The sequence below is a fragment of the Chaetodon auriga genome, chromosome 10 (genome assembly GCF_051107435.1).
Source record: "Chaetodon auriga isolate fChaAug3 chromosome 10, fChaAug3.hap1, whole genome shotgun sequence".
NCBI classification, from domain to species: Eukaryota; Metazoa; Chordata; class Actinopteri; order Chaetodontiformes; family Chaetodontidae; genus Chaetodon; species Chaetodon auriga.
Genome location: NC_135083.1, coordinates 10,093,188 through 10,105,570, shown reverse-complemented (window position 1 = coordinate 10,105,570; position 12,383 = coordinate 10,093,188). Strand labels below are relative to the sequence as shown.

The 12,383-nt window shown below is 45.0% G+C and overlaps 2 protein-coding genes across 7 annotated transcripts in view; one reads left to right on the top strand and one right to left on the bottom strand.

Annotated features, from left to right (window-relative positions):
• The window catches only part of LOC143327296 (poly(rC)-binding protein 4-like), a 35,632-nt gene extending 30,475 nt beyond the window's left edge, over positions 1 to 5,157 (top strand). The window contains exons 13-14 of the mRNA XM_076741561.1: positions 1,826 to 1,995; positions 4,220 to 5,157. Coding sequence (XP_076597676.1) covers positions 1,826 to 1,995; positions 4,220 to 4,565 — 516 coding nt within the window. The 3' untranslated portion in view covers positions 4,566 to 5,157. The remainder of the gene's footprint in view (positions 1 to 1,825; positions 1,996 to 4,219) is intronic.
• A 2,640-nt stretch (positions 5,158 to 7,797) lies between these two features.
• Positions 7,798 to 12,383, bottom strand: part of LOC143326562 (dedicator of cytokinesis protein 3-like) — a 51,271-nt gene continuing 46,685 nt past the window's right edge. For all 6 annotated transcript variants that reach the window (XM_076740186.1, XM_076740188.1, XM_076740190.1 and 3 more), the window contains exons 52-54: positions 12,246 to 12,368; positions 11,930 to 12,012; positions 7,798 to 10,715 (exon numbers count right to left, since the gene is read on the bottom strand). In XM_076740186.1, the coding sequence (XP_076596301.1) occupies positions 10,107 to 10,715; positions 11,930 to 12,012; positions 12,246 to 12,368 (815 nt within the window). In that variant the 3' untranslated portion in view covers positions 7,798 to 10,106. The remainder of the gene's footprint in view (positions 10,716 to 11,929; positions 12,013 to 12,245; positions 12,369 to 12,383) is intronic.

Here is a 12,383-nt window from a genome sequence, read left to right as displayed (position 1 = left end):
AAGGAAAACAAGAGCTGGATTGATTAGGTTTGACTGTACTGTACAGAATATAGCCACAACCCTTCAACAACATTTCTAAAATGCCTGAAGGCTTTTTCCATAAGTAAACCCCCACATGGCGCGTGGCTCAATGCATCAGAGGAATGAGGGAGTCCAGTGCTGTACATGACAGGGACAGCTGTGAGCTCCAGCCATTGTTCCAGAAGAGAGGACTCACAGCCACGACGGAGCCTCCTCGGCCCTCGGTCCCCCCTCGGGCCGGCCACAGTCCGACCACACAATCCCGCTCTGTGCTCGCACACTGAACGCTGAAGGAGACTGGTGCGCACACACAGATGCATTGAAAAACTGCTTACACCAAGTCAGCACTAAGGAAGATTTAGCCGGAAGAAAAATGGCTGCACCCTCACCATCCCATCCCTCTTCCTGTGTCCTTTCAAATGACTGCCTCAGCAGGAGCTCAACAATATATAGGCCACTTACAGCTGAAGACCGGGAGCACTGTGCTGCATTAATGTTATTTGTATGCTCAGGAAAAAGAATCACCACAGCGAGCATACCTGCTGTGTCTCCTGTGTCATTTATTTAGCTCTGGTTGTTTTCTTAAGGTTGTTCATATAGGAATGCCGTTGTCTGAGGTCATCCACACCAAAGCGGCTGAGCTGTTGACAGCTGGGCTCTATTGGCAGCTGCTTTAAAAGCCCAGAGTCCAGAAGAGATTCTTGGTGTCAGTCCGGGAGAGACGTTATCTGTGATTTGAGGTCTGCAGTGGCCATTGTCTCTAGAGTTGCTCTTTAGACCGGCTGCTCTCTGTGTGTCTTACCTTCCCACCCCCCCACCCCCACCCCCCCAAATAAACTACTGAGCCAATTTTAGCCAGGCAGACCAACCAGGCCGCTGTGTGACAAATCAGACATTGTGAAACAGGCTGCTTACTTCTTAGGAAAGGAATGTGAAACGCAGGGACGAGCGCGGCATGAACGCTGTGCTTGTGTGTGTTGTGTATTTCTACCTATGCATCAGAGAAGCTGCCAGCACACACACACACACACACTCACACACACATACACGCTTCAAGTACTTTATCACTGTCCCACTCACAATGTATCTGACAGCATAACCCTGTCGCTGAGCCCTGACACCCTGCACTTGAGCTGATACGCAGCCCAGAGCTAAATATCTACTGGTGCTAATAGGCAGGGGTCCAGGTTGGGTAATGAAAGCAGAGCAAAAGTGATAATGTATTTTGGAATGCAATGAAACTCTTGTCATTGTCTAATCTACTCTCAGCAGAGGGAACGCTCAAGCCGATGGGACTGTATGTTATACATTTGAGTTATTTTCCCATTATGTTTTCCATTAGTGCGGAGATGCATCTAGCTGGCATGTGTTTGGGAAGTGATTTGTTTGGGAAGTCATCACCACTCTGAGGAATCAATAACCTTTTAGCCACTCAGATTAATGAGAGGCAAATGTGCCTTCTCTCGTCTCTTTTACCGGTGCACACGCAGTAGCAATTAAGGGAGACTCTGGAGGGTGGGGGTGGGGGGAGTGCTTCTGACATGCATGATGGATGACCAATCCACTGAAGACAATGTAATTGCAATATTTGAAGTGTTCTGCATTAAGTCAGCTCAACAGTTCTAGTGTTTCACTTCTGCCCTTTTTGTCAGAATCACTTTCATCAGCGGCTGCAACCAACAATAAGAAAAAAGCTGCATTCGGTCAAACGATTAATGAACCCTTTCCTTGTGAATCATGAGCGCTGTCAATAATCATTCGTCTTTCCATCAAAACTGACCGATCTGTCTCGCCTGTTCTGCAGCTGATTGGCTCGATCATCGGCCGTCAGGGCACTAAGATCAACGAGATCAGGCAGGTATCAGGAGCTCAGATCAAGATCGGCAGCCAGCTGGACGGGACAAGTGACCGTCATGTCACTATCACAGGAACACCGGTCAGCATCAACTTGGCCCAGTACCTCATTACCTCCTGGTAAGACCCAGTGTACAGCTATCTAATGAATCACCGCAAGAGAAATGCATTGGTTTAAAAGGGTCAAAGGTTATGCTATAGAGTGATAAGTGATAATGAGGTATGTCCTTGTTCTGTGGGTAATTGGCCTCCAGGGAATGAGTAAAAGTCTGGTTGTATTGTACGACATAGCAGCAGTGCCTTGTTGGAATTCAGTATTTGCCGTGCAGCTCTGCTCTCTTTTTTTTGATCCACTTTTCCAATATATTACAATCACAATGCAAACCAAGACAGAACAGAAAACAGAACATATCAGGGCACAGAACAGTAGATAATACAAAAAAAAATAAGTCAAACCAATAAACAGGATAAGAAGAAAAGAAGGCACAACAATCAAATATCGTGAAAACAACAAAGATGATTTAAAAAAAAGGAATATTTACTTTCTATTATGTTTATTTCTTTATAGAATTTGAAATATGAGACCAAAAAGTCATTCACTGACAAGAAACATACAGCATGTCATCCTACATGCTGACGTCAGTAATGTTTGGATCAGTTAGACCTCAGAGAAGTCTTACTCTGTTTGTCTTATGAACAAACTCTCCCACAATAACCGAAAACAGACTTATTTGTGGACTTTGGAGGGCAGTGCTGGATAAAGAGCGCTGTCGGCACCAATCACAGATACACAAAAATCCACTGTGCTTGACAGCACAAACAGAAATAATGCACCATTTTCTGTAGTGGACTTCTGAAACATGTCATCAGTTCAAAAGCATGTTCATAAGCAATTCTCATAAAAATGTTTTTTTTTTTCAAGCAAGGACCCAAAAGGCTGCACACAGAAACAGAGACAGGGAGGTTTACAATGAATCTTTAATTCAATAAATAACAATACTGAAATGTGCAACAGAAGAATCAGACGATCCGACAGTAACTTGAGGTGAGAACTGGCAGGCAAGAGAGAGTGAGATGAACTCACACTGAGTACACCCAACAGCAGGACGGAGAACAAAACCTGAGGCAGACAAAGACACAAAGAGTCAGACGGGCAGTAAACAGCTGTACAGCCAAGCTAAAGACAGAGACTGGAGACAACTGTTACCACTGTCAACAACACGTGAATCGACTAAAACTGGGTGCAGAGCCGGGGTTTAAATACTGGAGAGCAGATGGATAATTGGCTCAGGCGTCTCAGGTGTGCTCAGGTAATGAGGAGGTGTGAACAGGTGGAGCCAATCCTGTCGATGTGACCTGTGTGACAAACGCGCACGCAGACAGGGAGAGACAGAAACACAAGGAAAAGGGGAGGCAGGCTGCTGATCCTAACAAAAATGAGGACATGTCATTAAGCATCAAGCTGATAAAACAATGTTGAAGCCCTGAGGTCTCCAGGACCCAAACATTAGGGTTCACTTCCAGCAGTACTTATCATCCATGAGTCTCATTTTTTGAAGTTTAACTCCTTGGATTGCTCTGGACCTCAACTGATTTGGCATCTTTTATATCTAAGGTTAGCATTTAGCAGCTTTTTTTTAGCACATCAAAATCAATGCAGCAGAACCAGAGATGTCTTATTATTCCATGCATTCTTCTTCCCTGTCAAACCAAACGTTACTACATTACAAAGTGCAACTCAACCACCAACAGCTCATTCAGATATTCAGGTGCGGTATGTTTTTAGCGGCTCGTGCAGCCTCGAGCCGTTAGCCTCCAGAATTTCTTTTCATTTTCAAACTTGTCAAATGACATCAGTTGAGCTGAGGTAACTGACACTAGTTGAACCCCCTGTGGAGCCACAAAAGGCTTAAGTTAAATTATCCTTTATTGATCCCCGTAGGGAAATTCATTCTCTGCATTTAACCCATCCTAAGTATTAGGAGCAGTGGGCATCCACTGAGCACCGCCCGGGGACCTGCTCTGTTCCTAAGCCAACGCCTCGAACATGGGCACTGACAGGAGAATTAATCTAACATACATGTTTCTGGTGGCACACAAAGACAGGCAGAACATGCGACCTCCACACAGAAAGGTCCTGCCCCGGCTGGGAATCGAACCCAGGACTCTCTTGCTATGAGGCGACTGTGAACAGATTTGACGTGTAAAATCAGAGGAGTTCCCCTTTAATAATCTTCAAGAAACTTCACCCAGTGTTGCAGCAACAGTATAATCCTCTAATCTTCATTCTCTGTCCTCTCTCCATGCCTCCCCATCCTCCCTCCTCCTATCTCGGCCCTCACAGTTTAGAGACAGCCAAATCCACGGCCCAGGCGGCCACCATGTCAGCTCCGGTCGACCTCAACATGGCCTTCACCCAGCCAGCCTCCCCAGCTGCCTCCCCCGCACCCACCCTGGCCGCCGTGAGCGCCCTGACCCCGGCTCATATGCTGGGCACCCCTTACGGCGCCATGCCCCTCTCCGGCCTGCTGGGGGTGAAGTCCGTCCCCTTTCTGACTCTGTCCAGCCCCGCCCCCGCCGTGGCCGTCACTGCAGCCCCCTCCCACACCACCCTGGCTGCCTACACCGCCAAAATCTCCTCAGCCAACTGCATCAAAAAGCCAGAGAGACAGAAGTTTGCTCCTTACTGATGAAGCCTCTGAGCCGTGCGTCTGGAGAGTCGGACGAAGGACAGCTGCAGTGTTCTTCCACAAACGCCTGATGTAGCCATATCCGCTGGCAGAGATGCTCTTGACTTTTATTCTTTGATGCACCAACAGAGAAGAGACCAATGGAGATGTGGACAAAGCTATTAAAACTTATTTACGGTTATAGATAATTTGTGAGTTTCCCATGAATTGATGGACTGCTTTCATCGTCACCTCATCACTGTTATTGATCACTAAAAGACGGGCTGGAACCTCACCTGAGAAACACATGTTTAACTTTTACATGTGTATCTCAAGTTAGGGATCAGCTGTAAGTATTTATCCTCCAATAAATTTGTAAATTATACTCAGATGCTCTACTGTATGATGCTTTTATACAATGTCTATGTTTGCCTCTTGAAGTTTTTAAGAAAATTTGTAAATGTGGAGGGGGGGGGTTGTTTTTTTTAATAATCTGTGCTATGGTACTGTACTTTACTGTTCAGTGTTTTGTTGGATTTTATTTTGAATGTGCAACTCGTTTAATCTTTATTTATTAGTATTGTTTCATTTATTAAAAGTCTTTGTTTCCTGATGTAATTGTCTCCTTGTTTTCATCTTTTTTTCCCCTCTACCTTTATTTGTAGCACACTGGCGCACAGAACATTGTCAGTCTGTTCACAGGCAGTCATAGAGGAGGCACAACATTTGAACCAAATCAATGTCACATTAACATAGCAGGGGGTGGAAACGGTGCCACAAAGAGATGCAATGCCAGATCCAGGTTATTTTTGTTTTCTTCCAAATGCACGCCGGATGGCAGCTTGTCATTCCAGTTGCCAGAATTTATGAGAGATGCTTTTCACATCAGTGTGCTCTTGGGCCCCAAACAATAACAGCAGAATGAGACAGAGCAAACCCCCAAAAGAGGAAAAGAGCTGTGTCTGCATGCCAAGCAATGCACTGACATGCATGCAAGTGTGCACGAACAGACACAGAATCTCATCGTGCTCTGTGTGGAGAGCACATCATTACACTGAATGCACTCACTGTAAGTCCCTTAAGACAAAATACAGTGGGACTTAAACACAGAGGAGTTTGTGAAGAAGACAGAAAAGGACACAAAGAGAGAGAGACAGAGAGAGAGAGAACTGGAAAAATGAGAGGAGCCCGTAAAAATGAAATTCAGTATCTGCATCAGCATGCACCACAGCATCATCATCCTCTGGAGAGGCAGCGAGGATCCTTTCATCCTAACTCCTCTCTTTTTTTTCTTTTTTTTTTTTCCCTGTGACTGCATCGTGGATATGCAAGACACTGAGAGTGCACAGTCCTCATTGTTACCAAAGACATTCGCTTTCAGAGGCAAACAGACACACGCCTACAACTTCGGTATTATTCCAGTCCACCCAGCGACAAGGCTAAAATATGACACAGAGGAGCCTTGATTTTCTTTTCTATCTATCTATCTATCTATCTATCTATCTATCTATCTATCTATCTATCTAACATTAAAGGCTAAAATTCTCTACCTTTAGGAGAATATCTACCGTCAGTACAGAAATTCTACTTTGATGATGATTTTGATGTGTGCTATTTTCAAACAGACTGGATGATTATTTCTTACCATCCAACAGGAAGTCTTAATGGATCCCTTGTGCCACCTGTAGGCCACACATCAGTACTCATTACAGAGGCGATCACAGAACGATCTGCCACACAGGCTGCGTTATTTTTCCTTCATATGAAAAAATAAAACTTAAACTTAAACTCCAGCTGCATTACATCAAACAAAAAGATATGCTGCGTTTGAATATCAAAGTATTATATTGACAGTGTGAAGCTTGAGCTGGAGAGAGCAGGGACCTTAGCTGTCACTGCAGCTGAAGAGTTTGTCTCCCCCCCTCCCTCTTCTTTCTTCTGTGGAGGACCCTGGGGTTGTGTGACATGCTGTACGTACACACACACACACACTCACATACCCTTCAAGTACTGTCCTTAAGTACAGTTTAGAGGTACTAGCACTTTACTTTAGCATTTGCATTTTAGGCTACTTTACACTTCCACTCCACACTTTTTATTTCACTGCTAGAATTACATTGCTTTTCAGACGTATGTATAAAATGATCTCCAGCTTGTACACATGTACGTATAAAGCATATCGTTGTGAAAACAACGCTGACATGCTATCTGGCAAATCTGGTAGACAGCAGTTGCTTATTGACTCATCCAGCAGCTCTGGAGCAACATTATCGTTCATTAGGAGTCGTGTTTCTGGCCACCTGGTGAATGTAAATCCAATATTTACTTGTCTTTTTAGCTCCGTTTTTGGTCTCTATCCACTCCTGAGGGAAATATCTGGCTCTTTAGCTGTTACATGCTGCACTATGCTCCCCATCTAATCACTAACTGTGTCTGTCTGTTGTCCGTGCTGAGTTTACAGTGGGTTTTTAGAGCTTTTTCACTGAGAGCAGCTGAAAAACAATGCTATGAGCTGTGAGAGTGAACCAAAGCAGTAAAGTTGTGGGCCAACAGCTAAACTATGAGCTAAATGTCTCTTAAAGGCTCTGTAAAGCTGTAGAGCTGCAGCCTCCGGTGATAATTCTCTGCAGTTTCATCACCACAAGTGACCCCTTTCACATTGTTTTCACATTCTCATTTGATTCACTGTTATCATTATATTGACTAGAGCTACTTTAGGAAAAATATCTCAATAACAGAGTGAACACTGATGCCCACACACACTCACAAAACAGTGCACACACAACAAAAACTCAATGCATTCTCGCCACTTTGGTGCCCGATTCATGCATTTTCATGACAAGCAGCGCCCTCTACTGTCCACTTAACAGACTGCTCCACCAATCACAGCACAGCAAAGGTAAGGAGGAAGAGTTCATTCATTCATCTTCTATACCCGCGCATCCCATTTCGGGGTTGCGGGGGGCTGGAGCCTATCCCAGCTAGCAATGGGCGAGAGGCGGGGTACACCCTGAACCGGTCGCCAGCCGATCGCAGGGCTACATACACAGACACACAGACAGACAACTCACACACTCACACTCACACCTACGGACAATTTAGAGACCAATTAACCTAATGAGCATGTTTTTGGTCTGTGGGAGGAAGCCGGAGTGCCCGGAGAGAACCCACGCATGCACGGGAAGAACATGCAAACTTCACACAGAAAGGCCCTGCCCGACCCAGGGTTCGAACCAGCAACCAGGAGGAAGAGTTAGAGCTGATAAAAGATTGTCTTTAATGTTTGGCATCGTTAATGAATTCCATACCACAGCAGTTATGGGAGTAGGAAAACCACTTTTACAACCAAACACTGTTTGATCATGCTAACACCATATGTACAGGAAAGCACATTGAAAAGTGTATAAAGTATTTATATGAGAAGACTCAAAGTCAAGAACGGTGGAGACAGCCACAGTCTAATGGATTTGTCCTTTTTCAAACACTGATTATAGATATTTATCAATTACATTGATCTCTGGAGTACATGTATATACACAAAACAACGATAAACCTTTTTGGGGGCGTCTGCAATAATTCTCAAAAATATTTCACAATACTGCTGTATGTACAATAACAGAATTTACATTGAAAAATCCTATTGTACCTATAGTTTGAGTATCCCTTCAGTCACCAGTTATCCTCAGTGCCACCAGACTCACAAGAGATACTCGCATACTGTATATATCTGACCTCAGGTTCATCTCCATACAGAGTACAGCAGCTTAAGCAGTACCTGGGCCTTCTGTCTCGGTACGGTTTCTGAAATATGTTCACACAACTGATGATCTCACATACAAAAATAGATGTTGTCTAGTCAGCTGACAACTCGATGTACAGTAACACAAAGCATCCACCTGCAAAAAAACAACCAGGAAAACAAGTAATTGTTAAAATATTAGCTATATCCTTCCAACCCACTACATTGCAATAAACAGCGCTGTTCTTCCGCTCCACTCAAAGTGAGCCTCTCTCTCAGTCCGGGCTTCAGCCTTCTTCTGAAACACACCATTAGTTTTCACACAGCAGAAGGTGATCGAGAAAGAGCCGCAGGCAGAATAAGAAATATTAGCGCTACAAACCAAACAACAATCTGAAACCAAAGCGGGACGAAACCATACAAAAACATCACTAGGTAGATATCTTTTTTTTTTTTTCCTGCAGGGAGCGTATAGTGAACACAATGAAAAGGAGAGCGGCAGTCGCGAAATGAGCTTCTCACAGTCCGGATGAGAGGTCAAACTGCATTTGAGTGCACTTAAGGCAGGTAGGCGATTCCAACGCTGTCTGAACTGGGTCCTCGACAGGCCACTCAGCGGGCGGGGGTCTAGACAGTGTCATCAGACGCGACGCAATGCCACTGCAGCTGTCCAGGGTTCAGCCCTCACTGTTTAATATGGTCTGACAACCACACAGAGAAGGAAAAAGATGGAGGGAGAAAGAGAGAGGATGGTGTTAGCTTTCAGTGTCCAGCAGGCGGTTTGAGGTGCGGAGAGTTCTCGTTCCATCCCTTCTTCATTCGCCGTGACGGGTAGAGAACCCGTCCGCCACTGTCCTCAGTTTCCCCCTCAGTGTTCCTCTCGAGATATCTTTGTCACACAAAAGAGACGAATAGAGACTTCTTCAACATAGACTGAACTTAAAGCACTTAAACAAAACAAAAAAAGAAACAGCATTGCAGCTTGTGCAATACGAATAGAACATCTCGTCTGAATACATTCACGTAGGTTTCCATACGCATGGTACGGATGGGAAATCGTCAGTGACTGAAGTCCGTGTCCCTTGAGATGCCGGTCCAAGAGTCCAACCATAGACACCTGCGATTTATGACAGCCCGGCAGCAACACAGATTAGAGTGCGCCATTTGATATGATTCACTATTAAGGAGCACTTAACAGTGTTTTGAAAAACATAATGGACATAAGCCTTTGAAAACACTATAATGTATTTTGTATTATGTATTTATTTATCAAAATAAGAATTCATATGTATGAAGCATTTAAAGCAGAGAAGTCACTTCACTGTGAGTAATAACCTTCTGTCGTTGCCTCGTGTTGTGAAAATGACATGAAAAGCAAGATTGAGGGAGTTCAGAGCTTATACCGCACCTGGGATCACGTTGGTTATGATCACGGTTGTCATATTTCACAAAACTGTTGTCGTATTATTCTCAAATGAAAAAACATGCTCACAGACGAGTTGTACAAGTGTGTACAATCAATATCAATTTCTGAACAAAGTGGTTCTGTCTTATTGTTCAACAGATCATTTTCTTTTAAGTATATCTAAGAGGCCACGCGGAGCAGTGACGGCAGCTGTGCCTGTAGTTTCTGTAGATTCATCGTTGTTCACGCCTTCTTTTCTTTCCTTCATGTGCACTGAAATTAAATGGAGAAGAGTCAACCGAACACAACCCTCTGCACGCCGCAAAACTCTTTCTGTTACTGCTCCTTTAACTCAGTGCAAATGAAGGGAAGAAGACAAGGAGAAGAAAGCTCTGAATGAAATATAGCTGGAGCCTCATCACTGCGCCTCCTCGTGCTCCTCGCTGATGCACTGCTCCCAGGCGTGCTTCCCCTGGTCCTCCCTGTGGCCGTGAGGGGAGTGGAAGATCCTGCGGGGCAGCGGGATGGGCTGAGGCGGCAGCTCCTCCTCGGGGATGCAGCCCTCTCTCAGGTAGGGTTTAGGTGGCACGGCTGGAGGCTGAGGCCTGCGGTAAGGGATGTGGTGAGGGCCGTGAGTGGGAGCGTGGTGGTGAGGCGGCGGGCCGTGGGAGTGGCTGTCCAGGCCGGGGTGGGCGTGAGCGTGGGGATGCGGGTGGGTGTGCGGGTGCGAGGCGGGGCTGCGGTAGTGGAAGGGGCGCACTTGGTCAACGGGGTCGATCTCTGGTCCGCCATAGTGGATGTGCAGGTAGGGAGAGGCCAGGTACTCGTCAGGGGGGGACCACAGGTGACTGGGAAGAGGTTCCAAGGCGTCGTTCCTGATGGGGCCGGGGTCTGGATACTGGCCTCCGAAGTTGCTCTCACTCAAAGAGGACACTCCGCTGCTGGCGCTGCCCGACAGGGTAGAGTTGCTGCCGCCCAAAGCTGACTGAGGACTGGTGGGAGAGCCGGGGATCGGGTGCAGAGGAGACTGGAGAGAGAGAATCAGAGCGACAGTGGATGTCATGGGTGTGCTTCTCTTGATCCACAGTAAAGCACAGCGTTTCCAGTGTTGTCACAAAAACCTGGATTTCAACCACTCACGCTGCCTTCATATACTGTTAGAAATATTGGACAGACAAGTTACAAATGAGAGCAGATGAAGAGTCAACAACTACTTCATCATTCTGACACTGTATTAGCAACACTGAGGCACTTGAATACAGCTTTGTAATTATGACTGGAGTGAAGAACAGTGTCTGCACTCCATCATCAGGCATTTCAGCTTTATATATTTAATAAATTGACTGTAAGTGAAGACAACGTGTGGGAGCTGCTGTGAAGGCAGGGATACAGTAACAAAAGACTGAATATTTCACTTTAAAAATGTAAAATATCTGCGTGAGGTATTTGTGTAGATTTAAATAAAGAAGAACAAGAAGAGAAGAAAGAAAAGGACAAAGCAGGAGGATGACAAGGTGGAAGAGGAGGAAGAGGAGTCGGAGGTGGAGGAGACAGAGCCACTGTCAAAAATGGACTTAGTCAACTGAGTGAGATTTTGAGGTACTTGTACTTCATTTGAGTATTTCCATTTTCTGCTGCTATATATTTTTACTCAGCGATGCTTTAGAGGGAAATACAGTAACCTTTAATCCGCTCCATTTATCTGACAGCTAAGATGAAAAAAGTGGCTCTCCACCTTTTTGTTTGTGACCTTTTACAAAAAAAAATGTGTCTTGTTGGTACCTTGTCATGTTTCAAATGTCTGTGAGTCATCTATGAGTTATTGTTTTCCCCCCCAAAACTCGTGTGTCTAATTTAAATGGTTGTCTGAGGGCCAAAGAGGTAAAATTCTGCAATACGTTAAAAAAATTCTGAAAGTTATAGAAAAGTAGGAGAACTTATTAGCCATCTCACAAGCCCTCAGCTTCTTCTTCTGGCCCTTTAGATTTGGAACCTCTGGACTAAACTGTATATGAAGTAAAAATGCTGTTGACACACAGATGCATCAGTATTCACTATCTGATAACGTCATATACATAATGATGTATCAGGCACAGGGACCGTATACCTGCAGAAGGACCACTTTTACTTGAGTAAAGCACTGCACAGGAAAAGAATAAACCAAAACCACTTGCACATTACTTCCAAAAGCAGCTGCCAAAACATGTTCCTGAAATTAAAAATGAAAAAAATTGGCTGTACCTTTCGAAGTGAACGGACCGGCAAGGCGGGCGGAGGGTCACTGTTCTGGTGATGAAACGCATCACAGTGCATCAGGAAGTGTCCTGCAGGGCGAAATTCATATGAGGAGATAATTAATTCATGCATTAAGTAAAGGTCTTAAATAGCCTTCAAAAGCCAGCCGACATCTCACAAGCTCAGCATTTGTCCGGATAACATTACCGAAGCTCAGCCGGACCAGTTTACTAGTAGACATTTGCTGGGAAAAGCATTTGAAATGTAAATCTATGTACATTATCTAAACCATGAGCGTAAAGTAAGTAAAAGGAGAACATACCTGGTGGGAAGGACCTGGGTGGGACAGGGGGCATGATAACCCCTCCAGTAGAAGCTGGCATGTAGGACACCTGCTCCCTGTTCTCTCCATCCAGACTCCAGCTGCTGGGAGCGTTTGGAAACACTGGAGGAGGAAAAC